Genomic DNA, 25,824 nt, shown 5'->3' on the forward strand with positions numbered 1-25,824 from the left:
GCACTTCCCAAAGGGCCCACGGCCTAAAGCCATCATACCGGGGGATACGCCTCAACCTATAAACTGAGGGGGACGCAAACGCGGAGCCCACAGCAACGGCCCAGAATGGATGACGGTGGTGGCAGAAAAGAATACGAACCACTGGGCGCCCCACGCACACTCAGGGGCCACAGTGCTGTCCTTACAGGGATGCTCCCATTGCCATGCAGTCACGCTCAGAGTCGGGGGCCACTGTCATCAGCCTGAGGTCACAAAGGAGGGAAGCACTGAGGCCAGCCTGAAAGCCAGGGAAGACAGTTCCAGAAGCTCTATAGCCAGCAGGCCCCGAGTCAAAGCTGGACCCTCGGAGCAGACATCCCATTCCTGAGGGCGGACCCCAGCCTGCCCGCCCGTTCCCTGCGGGACGGTGTGTAAGCTCTGCTTGCGATAGCGAGACACCCATCCCCGACCGCGGGGGCCTGTGGGCAGGTTTCGCTCCCTTTGGTAGAACCAACGGGGAAGAGAAGAAGATACATCTGCATGTGCTCACGATTACAAACGGAAACCATGGCGCGCACTCCCAGTCGGGATGATACATCCCCAAGGCGGAGGATGGTCTTCCATCACAACGCCTGTGGTCCTGCAAAGGGCCTGGAACAAAACAGGTATTGCGATTGACAGTTCATGGGGGTGGTGATTAGGAAAAAAATTATTTTAAAAGGGGCCTAAGTGGAAAGGATGGCATTAATGATTAAAAAAAAAAATAATAAGAAACACTACTCTAGAAGGCTTGAGAAAACTGGTGTCAAGGAGCAGAGCAAAAATGGAAGAAGACTTCGCTGGATATCTTTTTGTATCTTTTTTCAAGCGTGTGGACATACTGCCTTTATAAAATACAGGTATCTTTTAATGAACTTTAAGAAAGACGGCTGACCGAAGCCTTCAGCAGAAGCCTGGACTCCGTTGTTGCCCACAAAAGGTGTGTGAATTCAACCTGGCATTGGTGCTTTCTGGTGCCCTGCCCAGCCCGAGGCTACAACACCCAGATCACACTCTCCGTGGTGCCATCAGCCAGGCAACCACTTTGCTCAGCTGTCATCGAGGCAGAGAATCCCTGCATGTCAGCCTCCATCAGCGCCGCCGCCCCCAGGGACACTGCCCGGAAGCCCAGCCCTCCTGGGCCAACGCGGCAGCCGGACACACGGTCGTCTTCAGCGGCGGGCGGGTTGTGGCAAGGACAGCCTTGCCGTGGGCACTAAGCAGCCTCAGTGGAAGCCCCCCGACCTGCCAGACAAAGCCGTGCCGGGCACGTGCGCTTCCCCACTTCCCGCACGGCTGGAGGGCGTGCCTGTCTGTCCGTCCACCCTTCCCTGGCCTGGTTCTCAGGCTCTGGCACATTGAGCCTCTGGGTAAAAGGCTGGGACCCTCGGCCAATGGCACAACCAGGAAAACTTGGGCCTGACGTTCGTGCTCCACTAGGCATGCAGAGCAGGGGGCACGGGAACGGGGACTTCCCTGCTGGCCCTCGGCCCAGGGCATCGGCCCCTTGTGCAGGAAGATGTCCTGCGGCCCCCGAAAGCCGCTTGGGAAGGAAACCTTGAACCCGTGCACTGGGGCTCTGTCCCCCCTACTCCACGTGGAAGAGACAGGGCCTAAGGGCACATGGGCTCATCACCAAAGACCAGAAGAGCCGATTTTTATTCTCTTACGCAGACGTATGGTAAAAATTTTGAACCCTGTCCTCCGAGAAGTCAATTAAATTCACAAACAGAAAGAGCAGCTAACATTTATCAGGGAGTACACTCTGGGCCAAGCCCTGTTCCTAAGATATGACATGCCTTAACTCAATACACTCTCACTACCGCCTTATGAGGGAGGAGCTGGGATCATGCCCATTCCATGTATGGGGAAACTGAGGCACAGCTAAGCTAGTTGCTTGCCCAAGGTCACAAGTAAGTATGAAGCCTACTATTCAAAGCTCCATTCAATGTGTCTTACAGAGATGGTAAGTAAGTCCTGAGAACCAGGAACAAGGGAAGGCGAAGATTCAAACAAGGCCAAATGGAGGTCAGAGCACTGCGGGCAGACTCCTGTCCCACAAACATTTCGTGTGGCCGGCTGCACCTCTGGCTCTACTGCCTGGCAGCCCCAGGCAAGCACCTCCACGGAGAATCACGCAAGATGTGGCCAGCTCCTTCCCGTGCACCCATGCCATGCCCAAGTTTCAAGAAAAAGCTCCTGGGGGCTGCCTTACCGCCATGGGCCGGTTTGGGGCTCACTCTAACCTGTCCAGCTCTCTCGCGGGGCAGGAAGAGAGCAGGCACCAGGGAACTGAACCTGAGCTGTGTCTGGGCCCCAAGGTGAACAGTGCGTAGACCCTCCGCTTCTGGGGGCCGGAAGGGCAGCCACTGAGAGTCACAGATCAGCGCCTTCTCTGGGGCTTTTTCCTACCTTCTGTCCACGTGGAGGAGTCTCATCAAACAAAAAAGCATTAAAGTGACCAAAATAAAGGCCAGGCTGCAGAAGGCACCACAAGAAACCTGAAGGGAAGCAGGCTCTTAGGATGACCACTGTTACTATCATGGGAGCAAGTGATAACTGCTGAACGTCTTTTAGGAACCATATTTACAAGCACAGACCTTAACGTGTGTTTGGCAGCCTGAGTATCTGAGCGGGAGATGTAGTTTTCAGGGGGAGAAAATAGAGTCCCAGAGAGTTTAAGTACCTGGTCCAAGCAGGGGTCAGAGCTGCTATACCTACATAGCCTGCTGCCCCTGGGTCTGCAGTCCCCCGTAACTGGGCCTCTTCATCAGAAATGAGAGCTGGTCCCAGAGTCAGAAGATGCAAAGTGAACTACCCTTCAAACCGCTCCACCCTGCACTGTGGTGGGCGTCGCAACCGGTATGACCACTTTGGAAAACCATCTGGCAAGGGCTCCACTCCCGACCCTCTGTGTGGAGGGCAAAAGAAGAGTTTGAGAGTGTTCATACCGCTTCTCCGTAAAATGAGAAACAGCCTGGTCCTCTCTATCAACAGGAACAAGGACTCAGAGGCTGTAGAAAATTCCCTCCATGGACAACAGAGTGAATGAACCTCAACTACCCCCAGGATTGCTGGATCTCGGCTGACGGAAGGGAGCCAGACACAGGGGAGCGTTGCTGCGTGACTTCTGTTTCTGCAAGAAGGCAAAACGAACTCCCAGGGTCGGAAGGCAGGGTCACGGCGCCTTTGTGGAGAAGGCAGAAGACTCCTTGTGGGGGGCTCCTGGGCTCTAACCAGATCTGGTGGCCTGGTAGTCCAGGTGGTTTAACTACATGTCGGCCCACCTGGTAAAATTCAGCATACACCACTGATTTCCGAGTGTGCCTGTATTTCAATATGTAGAAATAATTAATGTATTTCGAGAAATGATTTTTTAGTTCCTACGAAGAATAGAAAAGTGGATTCACAACCGGACAGAATGATGTGCTCTTCTGACATCTATAAACACACACACACACACACCATCTGCCATCCTTAAAAGCCACTGGCAGAGGCTCTGGCCATCACTGAGACCTCATCCTTCTCCCTAAGATAAGGGGACGGAGGATCTCCTTTGAGTCCAAGCCTCCCCACCGTCCCTGGCGTTCTTGTCTGCGGCAGCGTCTCGAGGCTGCCGGCGCAGGCTCACCACCCTGCCCGTGGCAGGACAGCCTGAGGACCTGCAAACCCGCCGCTCTTTGGAGACCCTGCTTCCCGGAGCCTCTCCCGCCAGCCTGCCCCCAGCACGCACACACACTGCCGCATGCAGGTGCCCTGGGGGTGAGCGTGCAGCCGCCCCTCAGTTCTGGGCAGGGAGCGGGGCTCAGAACTCCCTGTAAACTCACCCCGTTCTGGCAGTTATAGTTCCGTCTCAAACCACCGCACTACGGAGAGGACGCGCAAGGCAGCATTTTGTAAAATGTGCCCCACCCCGCCCCTGCACACTCCCCCCAACACTTGCCACGGGGCTCACTGCCTTTGTATCGGGGTTTGTCTAAAAGGAAGCAAACCCCTTGTTTTCCATCTCTCGCCTCCCTACTGTCCACTGTCCTAAAGGCAGCCAGTGACGTCTTCAAAAGGGAAATCAGTTCACAGTGCCCTCTGGATGAAAACCCACACCTCTGAGCTCACAGCCTCCGCCTGCGGCCTCCGTTCCCTGAAACAGCCTCCCTCAGACCTTCCCTGTAGCCCACCTCTCAGGGCCAGCACCGCCCCCAGCCGGCCACACTCTGGCTCCTGGCCTTGCGTGCGCTCCCTCGTGGCTTTCTACCGCCGTCCGCAAGACGCTTGCCTGTTACCTTCTGTGCTAACGTCTGCCTCCTTTACCCAGAAAACACCCCATGAGAGCAAGGACTTTTGACTTGTCACTAGCGCACCCCTGAGTCCCAGGACCATGCCTGCTACAGAAAAAGAAAGAAAGTGAGGTCACTCAGTCGTGTCCGACTCTTGCGACCCCATGGACTGCAGCCTGCCAGGTTCCTCTGTCCATGGGATTTTCCAGGCAAGAGTACTGGAGTGGGCTGCCATTTCCTTCTCCAGGGGATCTTCCTGACCCAGGGATAGAACCCGCATCTCCCGCATTGCAGGCAGACTCTTGACCATCTGAGCCAGCAGGGTACAGTGAAGATGACCAGTTAAATCAGGATGGAGGAGAGGGGAGAGGAAGTCAGGAGGAGAGGAGCCGGACGGGTAGGGGCAGGAAAGGAGGGAGGGAAGGATTTGCTCAGGGCTCAGATCAGGCTACTGTTTTGAGCTGAAGGTATTTCCCAGGTACAGCCCGGGGCTTTAGAGCAAGAAGTCAGTTACAGAAGGGGACAAGTGAGACAGAGAGAGGGAAAAAAAAAAAAAAAAACCAACAGTGAATGTGTGTGCAAAGCATGCATTTCAGAAGAATGGTGAAAGAAAGTCTGGGTCCAGGCAGGCACACAGCAGAGGAGTGAGGATACATTGGCCCTGGAATATCACTTATTTTGCTAGCTCAGAAAGAGACTTTTGGAAAACGCCTCGAGTCCTTGGAGTGGAGAAAGCAGAAGCTGCCTTTTGGAGTTCCAAGGGAAAAAAACGGGGGCCAAGACAGACAGCGTCTGTGTGCAGGAATGCAGTTTGGGAAGGAGAGCAGTGGGACCAGGTGGGACGCAGACCAGATGCGCCAGGGTCGGGAGCCAAGGGTCGGGGAGAGAGCGCCAAGGGTCGGGGCTTCCTGGGACCACGCGAGGCGGTGCGGCCACTGCTACGGTGACGCGTCTGCATTTGGACCCGAGTCCTCCGTGGTGACCCCTTCCCTTTCCAGCTGCGGAACCTTCCATTGACCCTCAAAGCACATCAGCCCAGCTCTCACAAAACGATCGAGGAAAGTCAAGTCTGCCAAAATCCCAAGGCAGAGGAATGGCATCTGAGAAACAGCCCCCCACCCCCGCCCCCAGGAGCACCTTCTGCTGGAGTTCGGGCAGCCAGAGTGTATTCTGTGTGGGGATCTCCACGGGGGAGTTGATCAAAGGGATGAAAAGGACTGAGCAGGCCTTCCAGACAGACTAGAGAGATGACCCCGGGATTTCCAGTTTACCGGTCAGGAAGAAACGTCAGAGAGCTGACCGGTCTGAACCCCACCTTCACGAAGTCAACGGCAGAGCCTGAGAACGTTCTGTGAGTACACCAGCCAGAAGGCGTCTGCGAGAGGGGCGTCAAAGCCAGCAGTTGGCAGACAATGCTATAGCCCTCTTCCTGGCGGCTACCGCGGCGGGGCAGGCTGGGCTCAGCCCTGAGCACATGACGGCCACACGGGCGCCTTCCCGTTGAAGGGCCCGGGGCTGGGCAGGGCCCTGGGGACGCCACCAGTCAGGCAGAGCATCTCACCAGCGGTCACGGGGCTGCCTTCTGGGGCCACAGGGGTGGAGATCGTCCCCGGCCCTGTGCCCCACTCTGGCCCCAGGAATGTGAAGCCTGAATACGGCACACGGGACGGGGCAGGGCTGGCTCTGAACTCAGAGGCCTCCGCGTTACTCTTCCCGAACGTCAGGGGACGGGGTCCCAGGCCCACCAGGCTGTACACTCAAACCCAGTGGGAGCAGCACCCCTGGAGCTGTCCAGGTGATGGAGCAATTCTCTCTTGGCTTAGAAAATAAGAATGTCCACGAGGCCAGCAAAGGCTCTGAGAAGCCCTGCAGTAAACAAGTGCCATAAAAACTTGGTTTTATCAAGTGCTTCTCCCCTTTTCCAGACACGGAACCTCGTTTCAGAGAATATCTCCTAAAATTCCAGGGAACTGGGCTTATGGTTTGTTGTTTAGTTGCTCAGTCGTGTCCAACTCCTTTGCAACCACATGGACTGTACCCCGCCAGGCTCCTCTGTCCGTGGGATTTCCCAGGCAAGAATACTGGAGAGGGTTGCCATTTCCTTCTCCGGGGCATCTTCCGGGACCAGGGATTGAACCTGTGTCTCCTGCATTGGCAGGCGGATTCTTTACCACTGAGCCAGCAGGGAAGCCTGGGCTTATGGAGGCTGTACTTAAGAAAAGGCTCCACCCGGAGAAGCAGGTTCACTGTATTTGGTTCTCCAAGACAGCCCTAGAGCTGACTCGTGTTACTGACCCTCTGGGAGGCCATCCTCACCCTGACCTTGAACCTGCCTGTGTTCAGAAAGACACTCAGGAGGGCCCAAAGGGTCTCCACGCTCAGCTGCTTCCTCCATAACACAAGCCTCCGTCTGGGGCAACAAGAGGTGCTCAGAGCTTACTCGTGACCCTGGGTCCTGATACATGACAGAGAACCAGCGACTAACCCCCTTCTCTTTCCAAGATGCTCGCACTGGTCTGTGTGGGGGGAGGACGGGCAGGGTGGGAGGGGCCGGCACATTTCCTGCTCCAGAGACCGAAGCAGCACGGAAAGAGTCAGGGGAGGACAGCTCCAGCCCCTGCTCCGGCATCACTTATTCATGGAGCGCCTCTGCCTGACCCAGCCCCGAGCAGACGCGAGGAATGCGGTCGGGTTACAGCCCACTTTGTCCATCTCAGGAGGGAAGGCACTCCACACCAGTGCAGCTTCCTACACGATAGCCCCCATGCAGCTAAGCGCAACGCTTGACCTTCGCCATTTCGGGTATACATCGTTTTGAGAATGGATGGCGCCTGGGTCTCTCTTCTTAAAACAGCACAGCGCCCCTAAGTCAACCTGTGTTTGAACGCTCAGGACCAGACAGACAGCTCAGTGACTAACTCAGCAGTATTCTGAGGTCACCTTTGTAAGGCGCTTGGGGCAGGCTGACTCTAAACTAAGAGGTTCTCAGGACTTTTGCCGGATACATTTGGGGGGAAGTTTTTGAAAGATAGTTTTACTAGAGAGGGGACGTGGAAACTACAAGACATCGCAGATTGTCAAAACTTTGCATAAAGTCAGTCAACAGTCTCTGAGTGAGCGTCCTGCACTCACTGTGTCTGACATCTAGCACCCGGTCTTTATGATAACTGTTGTGGCTATTTCGACGCTTTTTGCCTTACTTCCTACGCCTTGGGTGCATTCCCGAGAGTAAATTTTCCAGAACAACTGACATTTCAGGGTGTCTCAGATGCTGTTGCCACTCAAGGGTGAGCTGCAGATGCCAGCCAGTGGGATAGGCTTCCCTTCTCTCATGCAGAAATCCAAGCCACCTGTTTCCGTCCTTCCCCAGGGAAAGGCCGCTCTGCCCACCCCGCCCTCTCTGCCCCTGCAGTGGCACCTGGCTGGTCCTAGGTGAGTCTTGCCAACACAGCTTGCTCTTCCTCGCTGCGATCATAGACCAACATCACCCACACTGCCACCCCCAACACATCTGCCCCCCGGCTGGGCCCTTCCACCCGACTCGGGCACCTACAGACACATAAAGCTGCCTCTGCATCTGTCCTTTGGCCCCCCCAGCCCCTCAGCTGGGCTCACCACAGCGGAAGCTCGCTGCTTCCCCGCATCAATGCGCGGCTCTGTTCCACGGGCACGTGGTGGAGACCGCCTGCAGCCTGCCCACGAGCCCCCATTCATGCGCCCTTCCGAGGCAGCCACCCTTCAAGATCTCCCCTTCCCTCCACCCAACCCCTCCCCTAAATACACAACAGAAGACTATATAGTGGGAGGTGTTTTTTTTTTTCTTCTTTCTCTCCAGGAATAAAAGCTTAGCTTTCCTTCCTTTCTGTTGCCCTATCCTCGGTCTAAAATTAGCAGATGGAAAGAGAGTGGAAGCAGTTAAAGGACCCGGTTTGTGACCCGGGGCACACTCCTGGGGTCAAAAGTGCCCTCATTTGCTCTTTCTGTTGCCATGGTTGTGGGAGGGGGGCAACTAAACCCCTAACGCCCACCCCAAACTCCTGCTGGGCAAGGATTCATGCACAGACTTGGGTGAGGCCTTAAAGGTCATCTTATTCAACTCCCTTCATTTAAAGAGGGGGACACCGAGGCCCCAGACAGGTAAAGGCGGCTACCCCGGCCATACAGTCAGCTTGCTGGGCAGGGGGGTTGGCTACAGGGCACGGAACTCACGCACAACGAGGAAGACAAGCCCCTTACCGTCATCCAAGTAGGTCTGGTCCAAGTTCTGCTCCTGTTTGATCGTCACGCCCGCGGGTAACACTTCCTTTTGGTCAGTGACCGGGGGTCCGTTTTTGGCGGCTCTCTGGCTGGGGGCGTTCTGCTGCTGGATGACGGTGGGGTAGGAGCCGGGGCTCAGCCTCTGGCCCTGACTGCCGGGGGGCGGGCCGGGCCTGGCGGGGCCAGGCGCGAAGTTCTCGCAGTACACGATGTGCTGGAACTCCTGGTGGCTTCCGCAGCGCAGCGGCTGGTTGGTGGGCGAGTAGTGGATGACGGGCGAGGCCTGCTGGTTGGCCGGGCCGGAGTGCAGCAGCGCCGCGCCCTGGCCCTGCGCGCCGGCGTGCACCAGCACGGAGCGGTGGGCGTCCGCCAGCGCCAGCGGGGCGGCCATGAGGGCGGGCTGCTGGTAGCCCAGCAGCCCGGGGCTCAGGCTCTTGCCCCGCTGGTAGAGGACGGCCGCCGGGTTCTGCTGCTGGTAGCGCGCGTCGGGGGACGAGAGCCCCGAGCGGAACTGCTGGCAGGGAGCCATGGTGGCCACGAGGCAGGAGGGGGGCTCGGCCACCATCGGGTGCTGCGGGTAGTACGGCTGGCTCCCCAGGCCCCCGTGGGCGGGGCTGCAGATCAAGGCGGGGTCGTACTCATCAGTGGGCTCCGTCTTGATGGCCGGGACTGCGAGAAGAGCACACGGGGCAACCTCTCTTAGCGCCACCAGCGGGGGGCACGGAGGATGGACGGGGGGCGGGTGGGAGCACAGCCTTGGGAGGCCAGACGGGCGGGATCCAAGACCTGGGCTCGGGCAAGAGGCTCCCCCTGTGCAACTGTCTTAGGTTAGAAATTTTACCTTGGATGGCCTTGAACTATAGGTCTTTCTCTTAGGGGAAGGCGGCTGGTGGCTTCCCACCAGCCCTGGGATGTGTGCTGTCTTTTCCCCCAAAGGGGAGAGCTCAGACAAGAGCCTGATGTAAAATTATGCCTCTGCCTCCTCCGTCTGCCCTGGCAGCTCCCATCCCTTCTCTGCCTGCCATCCTTCACCACACTCAGCATCCTCTGAAATGTCTGTGCACTCCACGTGCTGTTATTATCTCAACCCCCCACTAGAGGATTCTTGGGTCTTTTTTGTTCAATGCTGTGACCCCAGCACCCTGAATAGTTGTTAATGTTTAGCTGCTAAGTCGTGTCCGACTCTTTGGCGACCCCATGGGCTGTAGCCCGCCAGGCTGCTCTGTCCATGGGATTCTCCAGGCAAGAATACTGCAGTGGGTTGCCATTTCCTTCTCCAGGGGATCTTCCCCGCCCAGGGATCGAAGCTGGGTCTTCTGGATCCCAGGCAGATTCTTTGCCGTCTGAGCCACCAGGGAAGCCCACCCTAAACAGTACCTGGCACTGAGTGGGCAAAGGGGTGAATGAAACATGGCTCTCGTTGCCCATCTGGGGATGGCGGTGCTCAGTGGGAATGAGGCCTCCTGGCCTGGTCATCCGCCCAGTAACTGTTTATCTGTCAAGTGACCACCTACTGTGGGGTCCCTAAGGATCTGGATTTTACAGCATATTCACTTTCTGCCTCTATTATGGTCAGATCTACGATAGAGGAGTCAGCAACCTTGCCATCTTCCAGTAAACAAGCCTGCATGTGCCCCATTCTTATTCTGCCCTTGCAAAGAAAAATAGTAACAACAACAGCTAATATCATGGATGTAGACGGTCCCAAGCACTTTACGTGCATTTGATTTCTATAGCTCTCATAAGGAAGGTGCCATCTGACAGATGAGGAAGCTGAGGCTCAGAGAGGGTGAGTCACTTGCCCAAAGTCGCCCAGCAGATCACAGGCGTCCTCACCCGCACACAGGCAGTGCCGCCTCTTCACGCCCAAGGGGCCTCCAGAGAGAACTCCTTACCTGGGTGGTAGGTAAAGTGCTGAGGCTGGCTTCGTTTTCTTTTCCCGTTGATGACATAGAAGTTCACCTTCACCGAAGTCCGAATGTGCTTGTTCCGATACTCAGGAATCTCAACAAAAAGCATGTTCTGAAAGAAAGTTGTCAGTAATTTAACTGCAACCGCAAGTAAATTCCTATCCAAGGTCCTAAGCACAGTAAGCCAGCCCATCTAAAAGGACTGGTCGGGAGGGGTACATTGGGAGTGTGGGGTTAACAGATGCACAGGACTCTACATAAAACAGACAAATAGGATTTGCTCTATAGCACATGGAACTGTATTCAATCTCTTGTAATAATCTATAATGGACAAGAAGTTTTTAAAAGAAGAATATGGGTATATGTGTATACACGTACATAACCAAATCACTTTGTTGTGCACCCAAAACCAACAGCATATTGTAAACCAACTATACTTCAATAAAAATAAATAAAAGTAAAAAGGCTCAGGACATTTCCTGCAGGCTTACAGGCAAAATTCTAATTAAAGGGAACTTGACTTTTCAGCTGCAGCAAAGATGACTTACTACTTACTCTATCAAAGTATATTTAAGATGTCACTGTTACAAATCAGAGGGTCTGACGCTCAGGAAACATGCAATTCACTCGTCAAGTCAATACCCACTAAATGCCTATTTGGTCCACAGCACTGGGACGTTGATGCAGGAAGGAGAGAAAAGAGGGAAAGAGAACACCAGGGTGTGGGGTGGACAGGACATCCATCTGGTCAGCATGTCTGGGTGCTTACAGGCTGGCTCTTGTCTTTATCCACCGTGGCCTCCATCTCCCAAATTTGCTGCCCATCTGGAAAAATTTAGAAATGACAGACTTTGAAGGAATTCTTAGCAACCGAAGATTTAAGACAAAAACTCACCAACTTATACCGATCTTGGCTTCTAAGTTTGATCACTTCAGTAAAGTACACCTGCATGTCTGCATTAGGTGTGCATGTATGTACATATACGTATTTTTGTTTCTATAAACGCACATTTCATTTTGCAAAGAGAAGGCACATGGACAATAGAAAACTGGGCAACGCTACAAAATCAGGGAAAAAATAGAAATTGTCCATCATCCCAAAACCATTATCTTTTTTTCTCTACATTTAAATATCTTCATCTTTCTTTAAAATACAAGGATTATTATATGCTTTACTTTATAATATGCTTTGTTCAACCAAAGACTATTTCCAAAATGTTCTGCATATGCCAAGACTTGGTCACAGGGGCCCCATTACAGACCCGTGGCTGTCCCAGACATGACTTCTCCATCGTCTGAGAACACAGGTGGCTCACATATTCTGTCCTTGGAGGTTTAAACAATGTCCTGGCTCGCGAGGCCTGGGAGAGGGAGGGAACACAGGCGCCCACCCTCCACCTTTTAGTCAACAGAGAGCCTGGCTCTCACGTGACTCATCACAAGAGGCGCGGAGAGGTTTCGGTGGTAAACCCTCCTTCCCTGGAGCAGGGCACTGGCTCCCCAGTTTGAGGCCAACAAGTTGGGCCAAACAAAACTCTGCGTTTGCAAATAATAGATTTCTTTTGCTGACCACCTACATCAGCCAGAGGGCAGTTTGGGGCTGAAACAAATCATTTCCACAAGTGTTTCCAGGGTGTTTTGTGGAGCACTGGCTCTGAAGAATATTAACTGGGTTTATGAGAAAGGAAAGCAAGCTCTACCAGCTAGTAAGCATTTGGCAAAGGCAGAGTCAGGCAAGTGGATTTCTTTACTGCAGGACTGCTCAGAGCCTTTAATCTGCTCAGGTGTAGCATTAACTCGCCAAGGTGGGCTGGGTATGTACCGTGTCCCGACATTTGGCCAAAGGACCCCCACCTCTCTTTGCAAGCACGGTGATTAGCAGCTTCTGTGATAGGTTAGATTTGAACCATGTAGTCTTGGACCAGCAGGTTTACCCAAAGAAACCGAGTTTCCAAGCATTATTTCAACTTGTAGAGGACCTATTTCCCAACATAATAAGTAATAAAAACTTGTGATTGCCACCAAAGCTGATGCAATCAAGATGATCTGCAGAAAGAACAAGCACTAAGCCGACTTGAGCCCTCTCCAACAAGTCAGCCTGCATGTCCTGAAATGATGAGGGGAGACACAGGTTTATGCCCAAAGGGAAGAGATCCCTGCGGAGGGAACCAAGTTAGAGTTGCCACCGTCTCACCAACACCCAGCACATGATAGGTGCCTAGTAAACATTTCATGTCTGAATGTATTAAAGTGTCAGCAGCTCCAAAGGCTGCTGACGGGGGCAGGGAAAAACCAGGAGCTGACATCAGCTGCTGCTCAAAAGGAAGCAAGAGAGGACGGATGGATAGACGTCAAGGAATCTGAAGTCAAGTCATCAAGATAGGGTACATCCAGTGTGTGAAGCCCTGGACAGAGCTCTTCTGAGAAAATCCTCACTTTTTTAAAATCAGAGACAGGTCACAGGTCATTGAAGAGACACGTGTCCACCTCTCAGATGGCAGTTTGAGCTAAGCACAGGTCCTCATCAAAAACCACGTCCTCACTAGCTGCAGTGTGAGCTGTGTCAGAAGATCAAGCAGCAAATTAATCCAGGAAAGGAACAATGTTGATGTCTGGTGTGTCGCCCTCCTCCTTAGCCTCTCACTGGCTGAACTGAGTTCTTGTATCACGTGGTTCCAGATTCCTGAGCCCATGCAGCTCCTCCACCAAGTTAATGGAGGGAAGTAGGCACTGGTGGTGGCTTGGCCTTCAAGACTCAGCTGAAGTCTCCTGTTTTGGACCAAGTTTATCCCCTCTGGGTACCCCCACCATCACCTGTCCTACCGCCTCCCCCATCCTACAGGACACCCTCAGGGGCCATGACTTCATTTCATGCCCCAGGACTCAGTCATTTGTTGACATGATCAGAGTTTATTACATCGCTGCAGTAAGTAACAGTTATAACCTAAGTGGTGGCTGAAGCAGAAAAGTGCTTCTTCAAAGAAAACAGAGGTCCATGGGATGGAAACAACCCAAGTGACCATCTGTGGATAAGGGGAAAAACAAAATGTGGTCTATACATATGGTACGGATGTGAGACTTGGACCATAAAGAAGGCTGAAAGCCGAAGAATTGATGCTTTTGAACTGTGGTATTGGAAAAGACTCTTGAGAGTCCCTTGGACTGCAAGGAGATCCAACCAGTCCATTCTAAAGGAAATCAGTCCTGAATATTCATTGGAAGGACTGATGCTGAAGCTGAAACTCCAAAACTTTGACCACCTGATGCGAAGAACTGACTCACTGCAAAAGACCCTGATGCTGGGAAAGACTGAAGGCAGGAGAAGAAGGGACGACAGAGGATGAGATGGTTGGATGACATCACCGAATCAGTGGACATGAGTTTGAGCAAGCTCCAGGAGTTGGTGATGGACAAGGAGGCCTGGTATGTTGCAGTCTGTGGGGTGGCAGAGAGTCAGACATGACTGAGTGACTGAACTGAACTGATACATACAGTGGAATATTATTTAGCCTTAAAGGGGAGCAAATTTTGATATGTGTTATACGCTTAGACCTTAAAAACATGAAATACACCAGACACAGAAGGACAAATATGGTTTGGTCCCACTCATATGAGGCACACAGAACAGGCCAATTCATAGAGACAGAAAAGGGACTGCAAGTTACCAGGGCCTGGGGAAGGAGAGACTTATTATTTAACAGGCACAGATCTCCTGTTTCAGAAACGGGAGATGTCCTGAAAGCAGTGCTGTGTTACTCAGCATTGTGAATGCATTTTCATACTGAATGACACGCCTACAAATGGTTAAAACGATCAGTATTATGTTATGTGTAGTTTGTGTGTTAGTCACTCAGTCATGTCTGACTCTTTTGAGACCCCGTGGACTGTAGCCTGCTAGGCTCCTCTGCCCATGGAATTCTCCAGGCAAGAACATTGGAGTAGGTTGCCATTCCCTTCTCCAGGCGATCTTTCTGACCCAAGGATGAAACCAGGTCTCTCCTGCATTGCAGGCAGATTGTTTACGGTCTGAGCCACCCGGGAAGCCCAGGGTGTAGTTTACCACAGCCCCCCTTTTTTTTTGAAAGCCAACTGGCCTATAGGATGGCTTAGTGGCTTTTTAATTAGCTGCTGACATTTCAAGATGAAATTTCACCTAGAAACGAAGATTTTGCTCTTGAAAAAATAATTCTGAGAGGTGGCACGGTGCCTGATTTTTCCTTCCTTTCAAATATGGGTCTTTTCACCATTATTTCCATTTTTTAAGGCCCCAAAGGCAGTTTTAGACATTTGGCCCGGCTGCCTGAATGGAGGGTGGGGAAGTGCTCCCAGAGAGCAGGGCCCCATCGCTGTCTCGTTCTCTGCTTTCTCCCCGGGACGACGTGTCTGGCGCTCAATAGATGCTCAATAAACACAGGTGGACTAAATGCACAAACCAACCTCGGGATTCCCCGGCACTCAGCCCATCGCCAGAGCTCGGGAAATGGCCAGCTACTGGCCACTCTGCAAAAAGACCCCACAAAGAGAAATCACTGCGTGTCAGTGAAGAATCCTTTGAGGGAACTGACTGAAGGAAGGAGCCTGTTATTACAGGTGCAGACAAGGAATCAAACTCAACCAGAGCCACTCAGCCCGAGTTCTAGATAATTTTAGGTAATCCACCTCCGGGTTGCTACCCTAGGTCCGGGACTCGGAAAACCTGCCCAGAACAGAAGAGGCTCGAGAAGACCAAGTCTGCTTCTACTGCGCTGGGCTGAGATGAAATAAAGGACTTCGGTCTCTCGAGCAGATGTTTGGGCAAACTTCCCCTGTCCTAAATTAACAGGGGCTGGCAGCCAGCACAAAATAGGCTCTTCCAAGTCTTTACTCAGAGGCTAAAAGAGCCAGCTCCTTTGGGCAAAGAGGTTGGGTCTACAGAAGCCTCAGCAAGGCTCTGTAAGACAGAAACAATGGGGTGGGAAGCACACAGCTCAAGAAACATCCCAGCCTCTGCTCTAACTTGGCCGTGGTGCCAGGAGCGCACGCGGCCCCGGGCCAGGGGGTCTGTGGGTGGATGGCCCCGACGGTTGGTTTAGTGGAGTTCTTGCAGGCAGCTCTTGAACCCTCTGATGGAGCAGTGCGTCTGGAAGCGGCGAGCAGGGCAGCGTCGGGTCCAGGCTGGAGTCTCCGCAGTCAGCCTCGTGTCAGTGGTGGGCTCGCGTCAGCACCCCCCGCAGAAAGGAGCACGCTCTCAGAAGAAGGGAAGCAAGCTCGTCCTCACTGGGGCCGGCGAGCGTGCCACTGGGCTCCAGGCGAACCGGGAGGAAATCAAAGTGTCAGTTTGGGTTAGGAAACCGCGTGTGATGCTTCCCAGGCCTGGCTCTGCTTTTTAAAATTAGCTCCCTTCTCCATGAAGATGGCTGAAGTCATTTCGGTCTGCTCTTTACGATTGCTTAACAAGCAGAAAAACTCACGCTCTCTGGATGCACGGGCTTAATGAGCCGAGCAGATGAGAGGTGGGGGGTCAGGAATGGACCCTTAGGATTTCATCCACCCAGAATGGAACCACTGGGCTCTCAGGCGGCTCAGTGGTAAAGATCTGCCTGCCAATGCAGAAGACGCAAGTCCGATCCCTGGGTCGGGAAGATCCCCTGGAGAAGGAAATGGCAACACACTCCAGTATTCTTGCTGGGAAATCCCATGGACAGAGGGGCCTGGAGAGCTACAGTCCACGGGGTCACAGAGTCAGCCACGACTGAGTGGACTAAACCACCACAAAAATGGTGCCACTGCCCTGGATGCGTTTCCCGAGAGCTGGAGAGGAAGGGCCTGATTCCTACACCTCCCCTCTTTCCTTCCGCCTCACCCCTTCCTCGGTAGGCTTACCCCCCGCCCCCCGCCCCGGGTCCCCATCTGCACAACTGCAGTGAGTGCTCAGTGACCCCCCTCCCCCGCCTCCACTCCGAGCTCATTCTCCAAAACAGTCTTAAAAACGTAAATTCAATCATGACATCTGCCTGCTTAAAAGCCTCCGACAGCTACTCACTTCTGGAAGGAAATGCAAACTCCTCGCCACGTCCACAGGGCGCAGCTGACCTGACCCCCGCCCCCCGCGACCTCCGCAGGCTTGACTGCTGTCCCACGCGCCTTCACCCTGCACCAGCGGCCTGGGTCTGCTTTCAGTTCCCTGAACACCCCAGGCTCAGCCCCAGGCTGGGACCCTGGCCCGGGGCAGTTCCTCCTGCCCCGGACACTCTTCCGACCGCCCATCTGGCTCCCTCTTTCCCACCTTTAGGGCTCCGCGCAAAGCCACCTCCTCAGAGAAGCCCTCCCTGACTACACAGCCCATGGTTACCAGATATAAGAAACAAAAATACAGACTGTCAAGTTAAATGTGAATCTCAGAAAACAAGGAATACTTTTTTAACTATCAGTATGTCCCAAGCTCTGTGCCACTGCGTGGGACACACTCAAACTAAGAAATCTGGATTTAAGTTAGCATCCTGTACTTTTCTCTTAACCTCCAGACCCTTTGGTCTTGCTCCTAGGACTGGTTCCTGTCCTCACAGCACTCCTCCCATCTCAAGGTGACCTGCTTGTAGGCAAGTTTGAAACTAGCCACGCCCTGAGGGCAGGGACCTCCTTGGTCATATGCCCCCAGGGCCTGGCACAGAACCTGTGCACACTAGGTTTCTAATAAATATCTAGGGAGCAGCCACAGAGACCCTGGGGGCCGAGTGCGTGGAGGAGCGAGGCTAGAAGAGCATGAGCCCGTCGTCTGCATGGAGGCCAGATTTCAGCTCAGCTCTCGCCCCAGCCCAGGGGCACCTCTTCTCCACGATGGGCTGTCATCCCTAGGTGCCCTCCACCAGCTCACACGGCCACTCAGGGAACCGGGAAGTGGGGGTGTGGGACCCAGCCTTCCTCTGACGGGTGCTGTCAACTCAAGGAAGTCTGCCCACCTCGGTGAGCTGGCTTCCCATCTGTAAGATGGGGAGGGGGCGGGCCTTTCGTCAGTCTCCCTCCATCGCATCAGGCGTGACAGCAGCGTCTGACGGTTGGGAGCTGAGAGGAGGGGAAAGGCTCACCTGTGCCGGCAAGGACCCTTCTCCCAGACAAGACGACAACCCGGGCCTTACTCAGGTAAGAAAACCGAGCTCCCAGGGGACACGCGCACAGTCAGCTGACATCTTCTGGGCACCTACCATGGCCCAGCACTTTCAGATCCTCGACCTCCTTTTACGACCCAGATGCCACCAAACCCCCTTTTACAGATGGGGAAACCAAGTTCCAAAGCACATAAGATGAGGTCTGTCCAGGCTTCAAGCCAAATCTGCTGGATGATCCAAAATTCAGCCTGCTTACCCTTAAACACATACCACTCTTACTTTTTAAAAAAGTATGCAACCAAAACTACAGGGGGAAAAAAAAAATAACGCAAGAGGGTGTCAGACAGTTCGTTAATAAAAGATATGATTTTCTCGACGGGGGTGGAAATTCCAGCCTGCTAATTGCAAATTACAGAAAGTCTGTGGGCGCCAAGAACAATTTCTGATGGTGAAAACACTAGGGCCCATGTTAATTAGAAAACTCATGTCCTCTTTTTAAGGCATTGAAATAGCACGATCCTTCAAAGTCTGTTCTTGCACACGAGAAGGTTGGAGTTTGGGCAAACACTCAGCCCTCTGAAAAGAAGACCATTTTCTCTATCTCCGGCGGGGTGAGGGGCTCCAGAGCTGCGATCTGACTTCTGTTGTTGGGGGAACGCTCAAAGCCCCAGCCAGCTGTGGGTAAGTGGTGGGCTCCGGCCCAAGGGACCTGGGACACCGCCAACATGAGTCACTGAGGGCAAAGGTCTACAGAGCCTTAGTCATGGTCAAGCCCAGCTTGAAGGCTGACCTTTCCCAGAGGCAAGTCCAAGACAGAGAGACTCCCAGACCAAGTCAATTGTTTCAGAAGACACCAGATGGGGTGAAGCCAAACCCATGGAGAAAAACAGGTGGGAAGAGGAGGTGTCTTCTCTCAGTGAGTTCCAATGTTTCCAGGGGACGAATCCATGGAAAAGTACTTAATTTAGCAAAAAATTTTTATTTTAAGCATATGCATTTATATTTATTAAACAAAGCTCAAAATACAACCTTTGGGAACCTCCAAGTCATAAAATGACTCACATTAGGATGTGATGACTCAGTGGGAAAGAGGGAATTCCAATTCCACCACCCACGCCTTCTTTCTAAAAAATCAATTTGCCCTCTCAACAGGTGATAGGAGCCTCTGCCATCAGACTGGTCCAAGAAACCGTCCAGCAAAACAAAACACAAGTTCTCTTCAAACAATTTAAGTTTCAAAGCTGAGTAATCCGACACAGGCACGCTTCCAGCCTACGCCCCCGCGGGACACAGAGGGCCACGGAGCTACTTGGCTAGGGCCAGGGGGAGGGAGGGGGGCTGAATTAAGAAAGATTTACCAGCTGAAAAATTCCAAAACTCTGTGTCATGTGGAGGAACCTTCCAAAACATTGGATCCCACCCAGGCGCGGCGAGTCGCGCGGAGCCATGGCAACCCCGTTTCCGCTGCCACATCACTTTTATTTTTGTGTCCTTAGATTTTTTCCTGTTTTGCAATGTTTTGCTGGGACCCCCGACTCCGCCTGAGGCCTGGGTGGCCGGGGGCCAGGGTTACCAGCTGAAGTCAGGAACAGCCTGGACTTCCCAGAGTGAACTTTGCCTGGGGAGGTTACACATTTCTTACATTTCAGAGAATATAAGAAAGGCTTTTCAGCAATTACTGAAAATGGTCAATAGGAAGCTATGGACCATTCTGTGGGGTTCCTCTTTGTCCTCATGGATGTGACTCGAGAGATTCCTCTGGGGTTGATGACAAATGTTCCCGGGATTCCAGCTCTGTCACCAGCTGGGAACTGACCTGGGGCCCATGGCTTGACCTTTGTGAGCCTCAGTGACCTCATCTGTAAAATCGGATTAATGCTGCCTGCCTCTCCAGGCCGGTGTGACAATTAAATATATTCACTCAGCAACATGTATAAGCACCTGCTTAGCAACTAAACCACAACCACCATAAGCACCTACTGAGGGCCAGGGTTGTTCCAGATGCTGCAGACTCAGCAGCAAACACCACGTTCCAGCCCTCAAGGAACTCTAAATGTGAGTCTAGATAATAAATGAGCAAAAAAAAAAACAACAATAGACAAGATCTCTCCAGCAGATAGAACTTCCCTGGTGGTCTGGGGGCTAAGACCCTGCACTCCCAATGCAGAATTCAATCCCTGGTCGGGGAAGTAGATCCCACATGCTGCACATAAGGATCTCAGACGCCACAACGAAGATTAAAGATCTCATAAGACCGCGTGCAGCCAAAATATTAATGGTTTAAGTATCTAAGCATATTAAGCATAGATCTAAGCATCTATGCATATTAATATTAATATGGTTTTTTAGAAAGGTGATTCTCATAGAGCTAAGAACTTCAGAGAAGGCAGGGCAGGGCAAGGGGGGGAGGTCTAGCACCTTTGGAGCAGATGGTCAAGAAGGGGCACCTTAAGGACGTCACCTCTGAGCTGAACCTTATAGAAATGGGAGGATGCAACCCATTGGGAAACAGCAAAAGCAAAGCTCCTATGATGGAAAGGAGAGTGGGGTGTCTGAGGACAGAGCGAAGACAATATAGCTATGGCCCAGGAGCCAGGGGGCAAGTCCAAAGGGCTGAAATTGGACAGACGGGCCAGGGCCAGCTCACGCGGGCCCCTAGAAGTCCTGCAAATCATTAAAAATAGTAATAAAAACAATATAATAATCATTATTATTACTGCTGCTATAAATAAGATGCCACTTTCCAAAACACTGAGCTTTTCTAACTTAAGAAACACCACGCTCCCCTTCTCCTACTGTTTTTCCACCATCCTCCAATTTGTCATCCTGCTGGAGTGGAAACTGCCAATTCCATTTCAGTCGACGGCTATAAAAAGCACACTGGAGCTGGTGGTGCGGATGACCCAACGTGGGGGCTAAGATTAGCCCAGGAGGCTGTCACCTTTCCTTAATGTGAGAACCAGCTGGGGTTCCCCTTCCTTGGAAAACTTCAGCTGTTCCACTCCGCCCCACCCCGCAGCGGCCCGGCCGGCCAAACTGTCCATGGAGATGGGAACGCGGAGCCGTTTTGGAAAAAAGAAGTTGAGCAACAGGGATTCCCCCTGCAGAAGGCGGTCCCGGGCTGGGCGGCAAGTGCTTGGGGTCAAAAGAGCAAGACCAGCTCCCTGCGAATACAAGGGCATCCCCCCACAACCTGTCGGAGCCTCTGGGGGCCAGACATCCCGCCAGGGAAGCCCTCCACTCCTCCGGGCCCAGGGGCACCTCGCGCACCGCAGCCTGTCGTTGGCATCGGTCCAGGGACCACATCCACTCAGGAGTCTTTTCAGTTAGACATCGGACAGTCCTAAAAGGACCCCCTGCCCTCAGTGACCCGCTGCAGAACTCAAGAGGCTATCTCACCACAAAATGGCTCAAGTCAGTGGCTCAGAGCAGCTGAAGGATCTCCAGGCAGACTCACCTGGTTCTGACCTTTTTCAGAGTAGAATAGCTAATGATCAGGCTCCCGAGGGGCCAACCCAGCACTGCCATTCACCAGGTGTGTGATCTTTACTCAGTTATTTAACCCCTCTGTGCTCAGTTCCTCAGCAAAAAGGGGGAAAAAAAGAAAAGAACAGTAGCTATCTTCTAGAGCTGTCATGAGGAATCAGATTGTTAATATTAATACCTATCAAGGGCTCAGAATAAGGCTTGGCACCTAGTTTATTATCACTCATTCTTGTTTTTCAACGTCTCCTGGTTCCATGAGATAAAATCATACTCAGCCTTGTCCTTCCACAGTCTAAATATAATAACAACTGCTAATATTTAACAAGCATCTATGCAAGATGCTAATAATAGAGCCTAAAATGCCAAGCTCCATGCAAAGAGCCTAATCTGTATCATCTCATTTAATTTCCCCATCTATCAAGTGAAGTAAATCATCTGTATTTTACAAAAGAGGAAATGCTGGCTTACAGGAGGTGAAATGACTTACCCAGGATGGCAAAGCCACCAAACGCACAGATCACAGATTCGAACTCAGGCCATCTGACCTCACAGCTACAATGGTAATAACCACCGCAGCTGACGAACCTCCCAAAGTTTGCCCATGAGGCCTATGCCTGGGGCAGTATGTGACCGATAAGTAACCCATGGCCTGAACAAGGAAAATGCTGGAGAGACCGTAAAAGTAACAAGGAACACTCCTGATGCACTGCGTGCCCACTGCTTGCTGATGCGTTTAACTCTGGGAGGGAAAACTGGTAACTCACTGCCTGGAATCAGAAGTCCAGGGAAGCTGAATAACAAGATGATGCTGGATATCATCTGCAGGAAAGTTCCCCAACTTCTCCAGGCTCAGCCACCTGCTTGTCTGGTTAGATGGGACAAGATGCAGAAAGCAGCGGGCTAAGGGCACACCCACAGAGAGGAAACGTCATCACTCCTCTTATTCACACGCAGCTTTTCAAAGCTGAAAGAGACTCTGATTTTTCTCCCTTCAAGAGGTAAACAAATTTCTTCTGAAACCAAGAGAAGGAAAGCAGGAGAGTAAATGTCTGCCTGCCTGCCTTCCATCCTTCCATCCATCCAGCAAATACCCATCTGAGGCCCTTGAGTAGCCTCACAAGTACGTGAGCTCCCAGGACAGTTGAAAGCTGTCTGGCTCCTAGCTCCACAAGGAACTGGGTAGCACCTGGTCCCCGAGCCATCCCTCCGTACTTCCAGCAGCCCCCCAAGGAGACTGCTCACCTGGACATGAAGAACAGGCTGTCTATATATTCTCAGCATTTTCCGCTCTGCCAGTAAGGTGCCTTGAAGCCACACACTTCTTGTGGAAGTCAGCACAAGACCAGCAGGATGATTTCCTGGTCCTAGAGACCCATCCAAGCTGGGGAGGCTAATACTAACTTGGCTATTTACATTTCATGCCACTCTCCTGCTCGAGAACCCACCACGATTCCCTATTACCTTACTCAGGTGCAGACTAAGTCAAGGCCGTGTCTCTACCTGGCATCAGGAGACCGCTCTGCTCTGGGCTCTGCTCATCAAAACACTTCCTGGTGATAACCAGCCTCTACTCCAGACACACAGGTCTGCTCTGTCTCATGAGAGCCCAGAAACTTTTTGCCATAGAGAATTTGTACACTGTTTCACTGCCTGAAAAATAAAGCCTCCTCCAAAATATATTAAGATGTGCAATGCCTTTAAACCCAAGACACCACATGTCCACCTCAACCTTAGGAAATAACAGTAACAAACATCATAAGCTAATACATGTGGAACACTTACTAGATACAGTTGGCTCTCTGTATCCGTAGGTTCCACATCCATGGAGTCAACCAACCACAGACAAAAATATTCAAAACAAAAAAAAGTTAAGAAAGTTCCAAAAGGCAAAACTTGAACATGCCACTCACTGGCAACTATCTGCATAGCATTTTCCTAGAATTAGGGCTTCTAAGTAATCTAGAGTGATTTAAAATACATGAGAGGATGTACACAGGTCCCACCAAATACTACACCACTGTACACAAAGGACTTATGCATTTTATGAGTTTAGTATCTATCAGGGTCCTGATACCACCAATCCATTGCAGACTCTGAGGGACAAGTGAACCAAGCATTTATGCTCTTAATCTCATGACCATCCTATAAGGTGTGACTGTCACCATCCTCATTATACAGAGAAGGAAAGTGCTGCCCAGTGAGGTTAAGCAACTTGTCCAAGGTCCCCCAGCCAGGAAGGAGGAGGACTGGGCTTTGAGCGCAAGCTGTCTGGCTGGAGCGCGTGAGCCCTTACCTAGCTGACCAAAGGCACGAACAGGAGGCTCGTCACAGAGTCACTTACAACAGCACAAAGTTGGAAGCAGCCTCATGCCCAGTGAGAGGAGGACGGTTAAATAAAGGATTGGCAACCACAGGACAGATGCAACGCACCCACCTACATGTCCGTGTTCCTCCTCACGACACCATCACAGCCCCTCGCACCCGCAGGGCCTGACCACGCGCCCTCTGAACCGCTCAAACCCATCCATCCGTCTCCCCACACCACGGCCCTATTTCATGTCATTTTTCTATTGCAACGGCATCAGCAAGCCTCTTTAAAATCATCTGCCTTCTACCGTGCTCCCATGATGTGAGGAAGCAGTTCTCACACCCTGGACACGGGGCCAGCCCATCCCAAGAGCAGGCTCTGTGTGGACAGGGGAAGGCACACCCCTTTCAGTGACACTCAGACCCACGATGACCCCGTGTCAATGGCGACCCCCAGAAGAGGCGCCCTGGTGCAAACCCCACAGTGGACAGCCTGCCTGTTATCTTCTGTGGGTCATGCTGAGGGCAGCAGACAGACAGACATCAACTCACCTTTGATCTGACCTGAAATCATGTCCATAGGCAAGAAGAAAAAAAAAAAACTCAGCCTAGCACCCGTAACTATCAAGCAAATTATATAACCTGATATTTTTCCTACTTCAGACCATGGTCTTTTTACCACGTCCTCATTGGTAAACACATGAACAGACGGCCCAAATTAAGAAAGGATACACATGTCCATTAAACCTCTCATAGCAAAGGGAGCAAAATTCAAGTACTAATTCAGCACGATTTTTTAAATTAAAAAACAGGGCATTTCCGGGATGGGTGGAAACCACTACCGGCCCAGTATTGGTGGAAGTTTCCAATTTGTAAGTTTCCGGAAGGTAATTTGAATTCTACAAAGCAATATGTATTTAAAGCTCTCAAAATGACTACCCAAAATCCCACATGGGAATAAACCCAACATAAACAAAAAAGATACGCGTGGAGTTTCATGTGTAAGAAGACTAATTAATTAGTCCTACAAGTATAACCAGATTAACCGCAGTATTAGTTACAATAAAAATATAAGCTGCCAATGTTTATTGACTTACAACATACCTGGTGTTGTCATAATTACCTGACACGTATTAACTCGTTTAACTGACAACCCTATGGGGTAATAACTCTTGTTATAGTCATTCTATTCATAAAGAAACAGAGGCACAGAAAAGTCAGGTATTTTGTCTAAGATCACAGAGTGAGTAAGTAGCAAAGGCAGGATGTGAACCCAGGAAACCCAGGGCCTGGATGTACGATATCCAGCATGTAGGATTAATCATTGTGCTGTGGCTACTCCTGTTTGATAACCGTCTAAAATCTGAAAGAAAAAAAAAGGTGTCTCTTTATGTGTAAAAAATAATTTTAAAACAAGAGTTGGGGGTGGGAAAAGCCTTCTCATCCAACCAAACAAGCCAGGGTGAGTTAAGATACGCCATGGGACATTCACACAACAGTGGACCGTGTCGATATCAAGATCGCTGGAGACCAGGGAACTTCTCCCGAGTGAGTAAGGAAAACGCTACACGATGGGCTCTAACCCCCCCACATCAAGAAGAAAACGATGGCCACTTTCGCATGGCGCGCGGAAGGCGGTCTGACCTGTGGTCTTCTCCGTGAACACGACTTTGGACTCAGCTGTGAAGTTCTGTCCCGTGAGAATCATCTGCTGGCCGCCGTACACCAGGCAGCCGTCGGTGTCCTGTCTCTCCACCATGGGCAGCTCGTGGGCGGACCGCTGGGCTGTGGGCGAGAGAAAATGACCCGCTGTGATGACGGGAGACGCCCACTCGGAACCGTCCCGAGGTCTCACGGGGCACGGGGCACTCTGCCCACCTCTGTCACTGCCAACGCGGAACCCTCACCCCAGCAACCGGTGACGCTGCAAATGCTATGTTCTTGTCAACGTGCCCGAAGTCTTTGGGGCTAATTTTCTCCTAACAACAAGTTAGGAGAGTTCATCTTCATGACTCAAGAGACCGATGCCTGTTCTCCTTTTAAGAAGGAGAGGAGAATAAGAATTTGATTTTTTAAATAAAAGGATAGGCAAATCAACCTTTCTGTAAGAGGTTTCCTTTGCTAGAGGGCACTCTCCTCTGCACTTGACGGCAACCACACACAACAGCTCATGCACGTAAACTTGAGGGCCTGATTCCCGAGAGTTGAGATGCCTTGGCCTCGGAACTCATTCGCCATTCTGAACACAGTTCACCACCATCACGTCTCTGACCACATTTTCTCACACTCCCCTCGCTCACTCCCCCCCAGTCACCTTCCAGAATGTTCCCACCGTCTCTGAAACACACAGCACACTGCTATCGTTGAAGGCTGGCACTTTCAGGCCCTCCTCTCTGGAAGGTTCTTCCGCACTTGCCTGCACGGCTGCCTTCCCCACTTCTCCCAGGCTTCTACACAGATGTCACCTCCTCAGGAGAGGCTTCCTTG

At 52.0% G+C, this 25,824-nt stretch overlaps 1 protein-coding gene across 6 annotated transcripts in view; it reads right to left on the minus strand.

Moving 5' to 3' along the window:
* Positions 1–25,824, minus strand: part of NFATC2 (nuclear factor of activated T cells 2) — a 158,722-nt gene that overhangs the window by 36,859 nt on the left and 96,039 nt on the right. For all 6 annotated transcript variants that reach the window (XM_043480066.1, XM_043480067.1, XM_043480063.1 and 3 more), the window contains exons 6-9: positions 24,982–25,122; positions 11,229–11,284; positions 10,445–10,571; positions 8,529–9,218 (exon numbers count right to left, since the gene is read on the minus strand). In XM_043480066.1, coding sequence (XP_043336001.1) covers positions 8,529–9,218; positions 10,445–10,571; positions 11,229–11,284; positions 24,982–25,122 — 1,014 coding nt within the window. The remainder of the gene's footprint in view (positions 1–8,528; positions 9,219–10,444; positions 10,572–11,228; positions 11,285–24,981; positions 25,123–25,824) is intronic.

The sequence above is a fragment of the Cervus canadensis genome, chromosome 10 (assembly GCF_019320065.1).
Source record: "Cervus canadensis isolate Bull #8, Minnesota chromosome 10, ASM1932006v1, whole genome shotgun sequence".
NCBI classification, from domain to species: domain Eukaryota; kingdom Metazoa; phylum Chordata; class Mammalia; order Artiodactyla; family Cervidae; genus Cervus; species Cervus canadensis.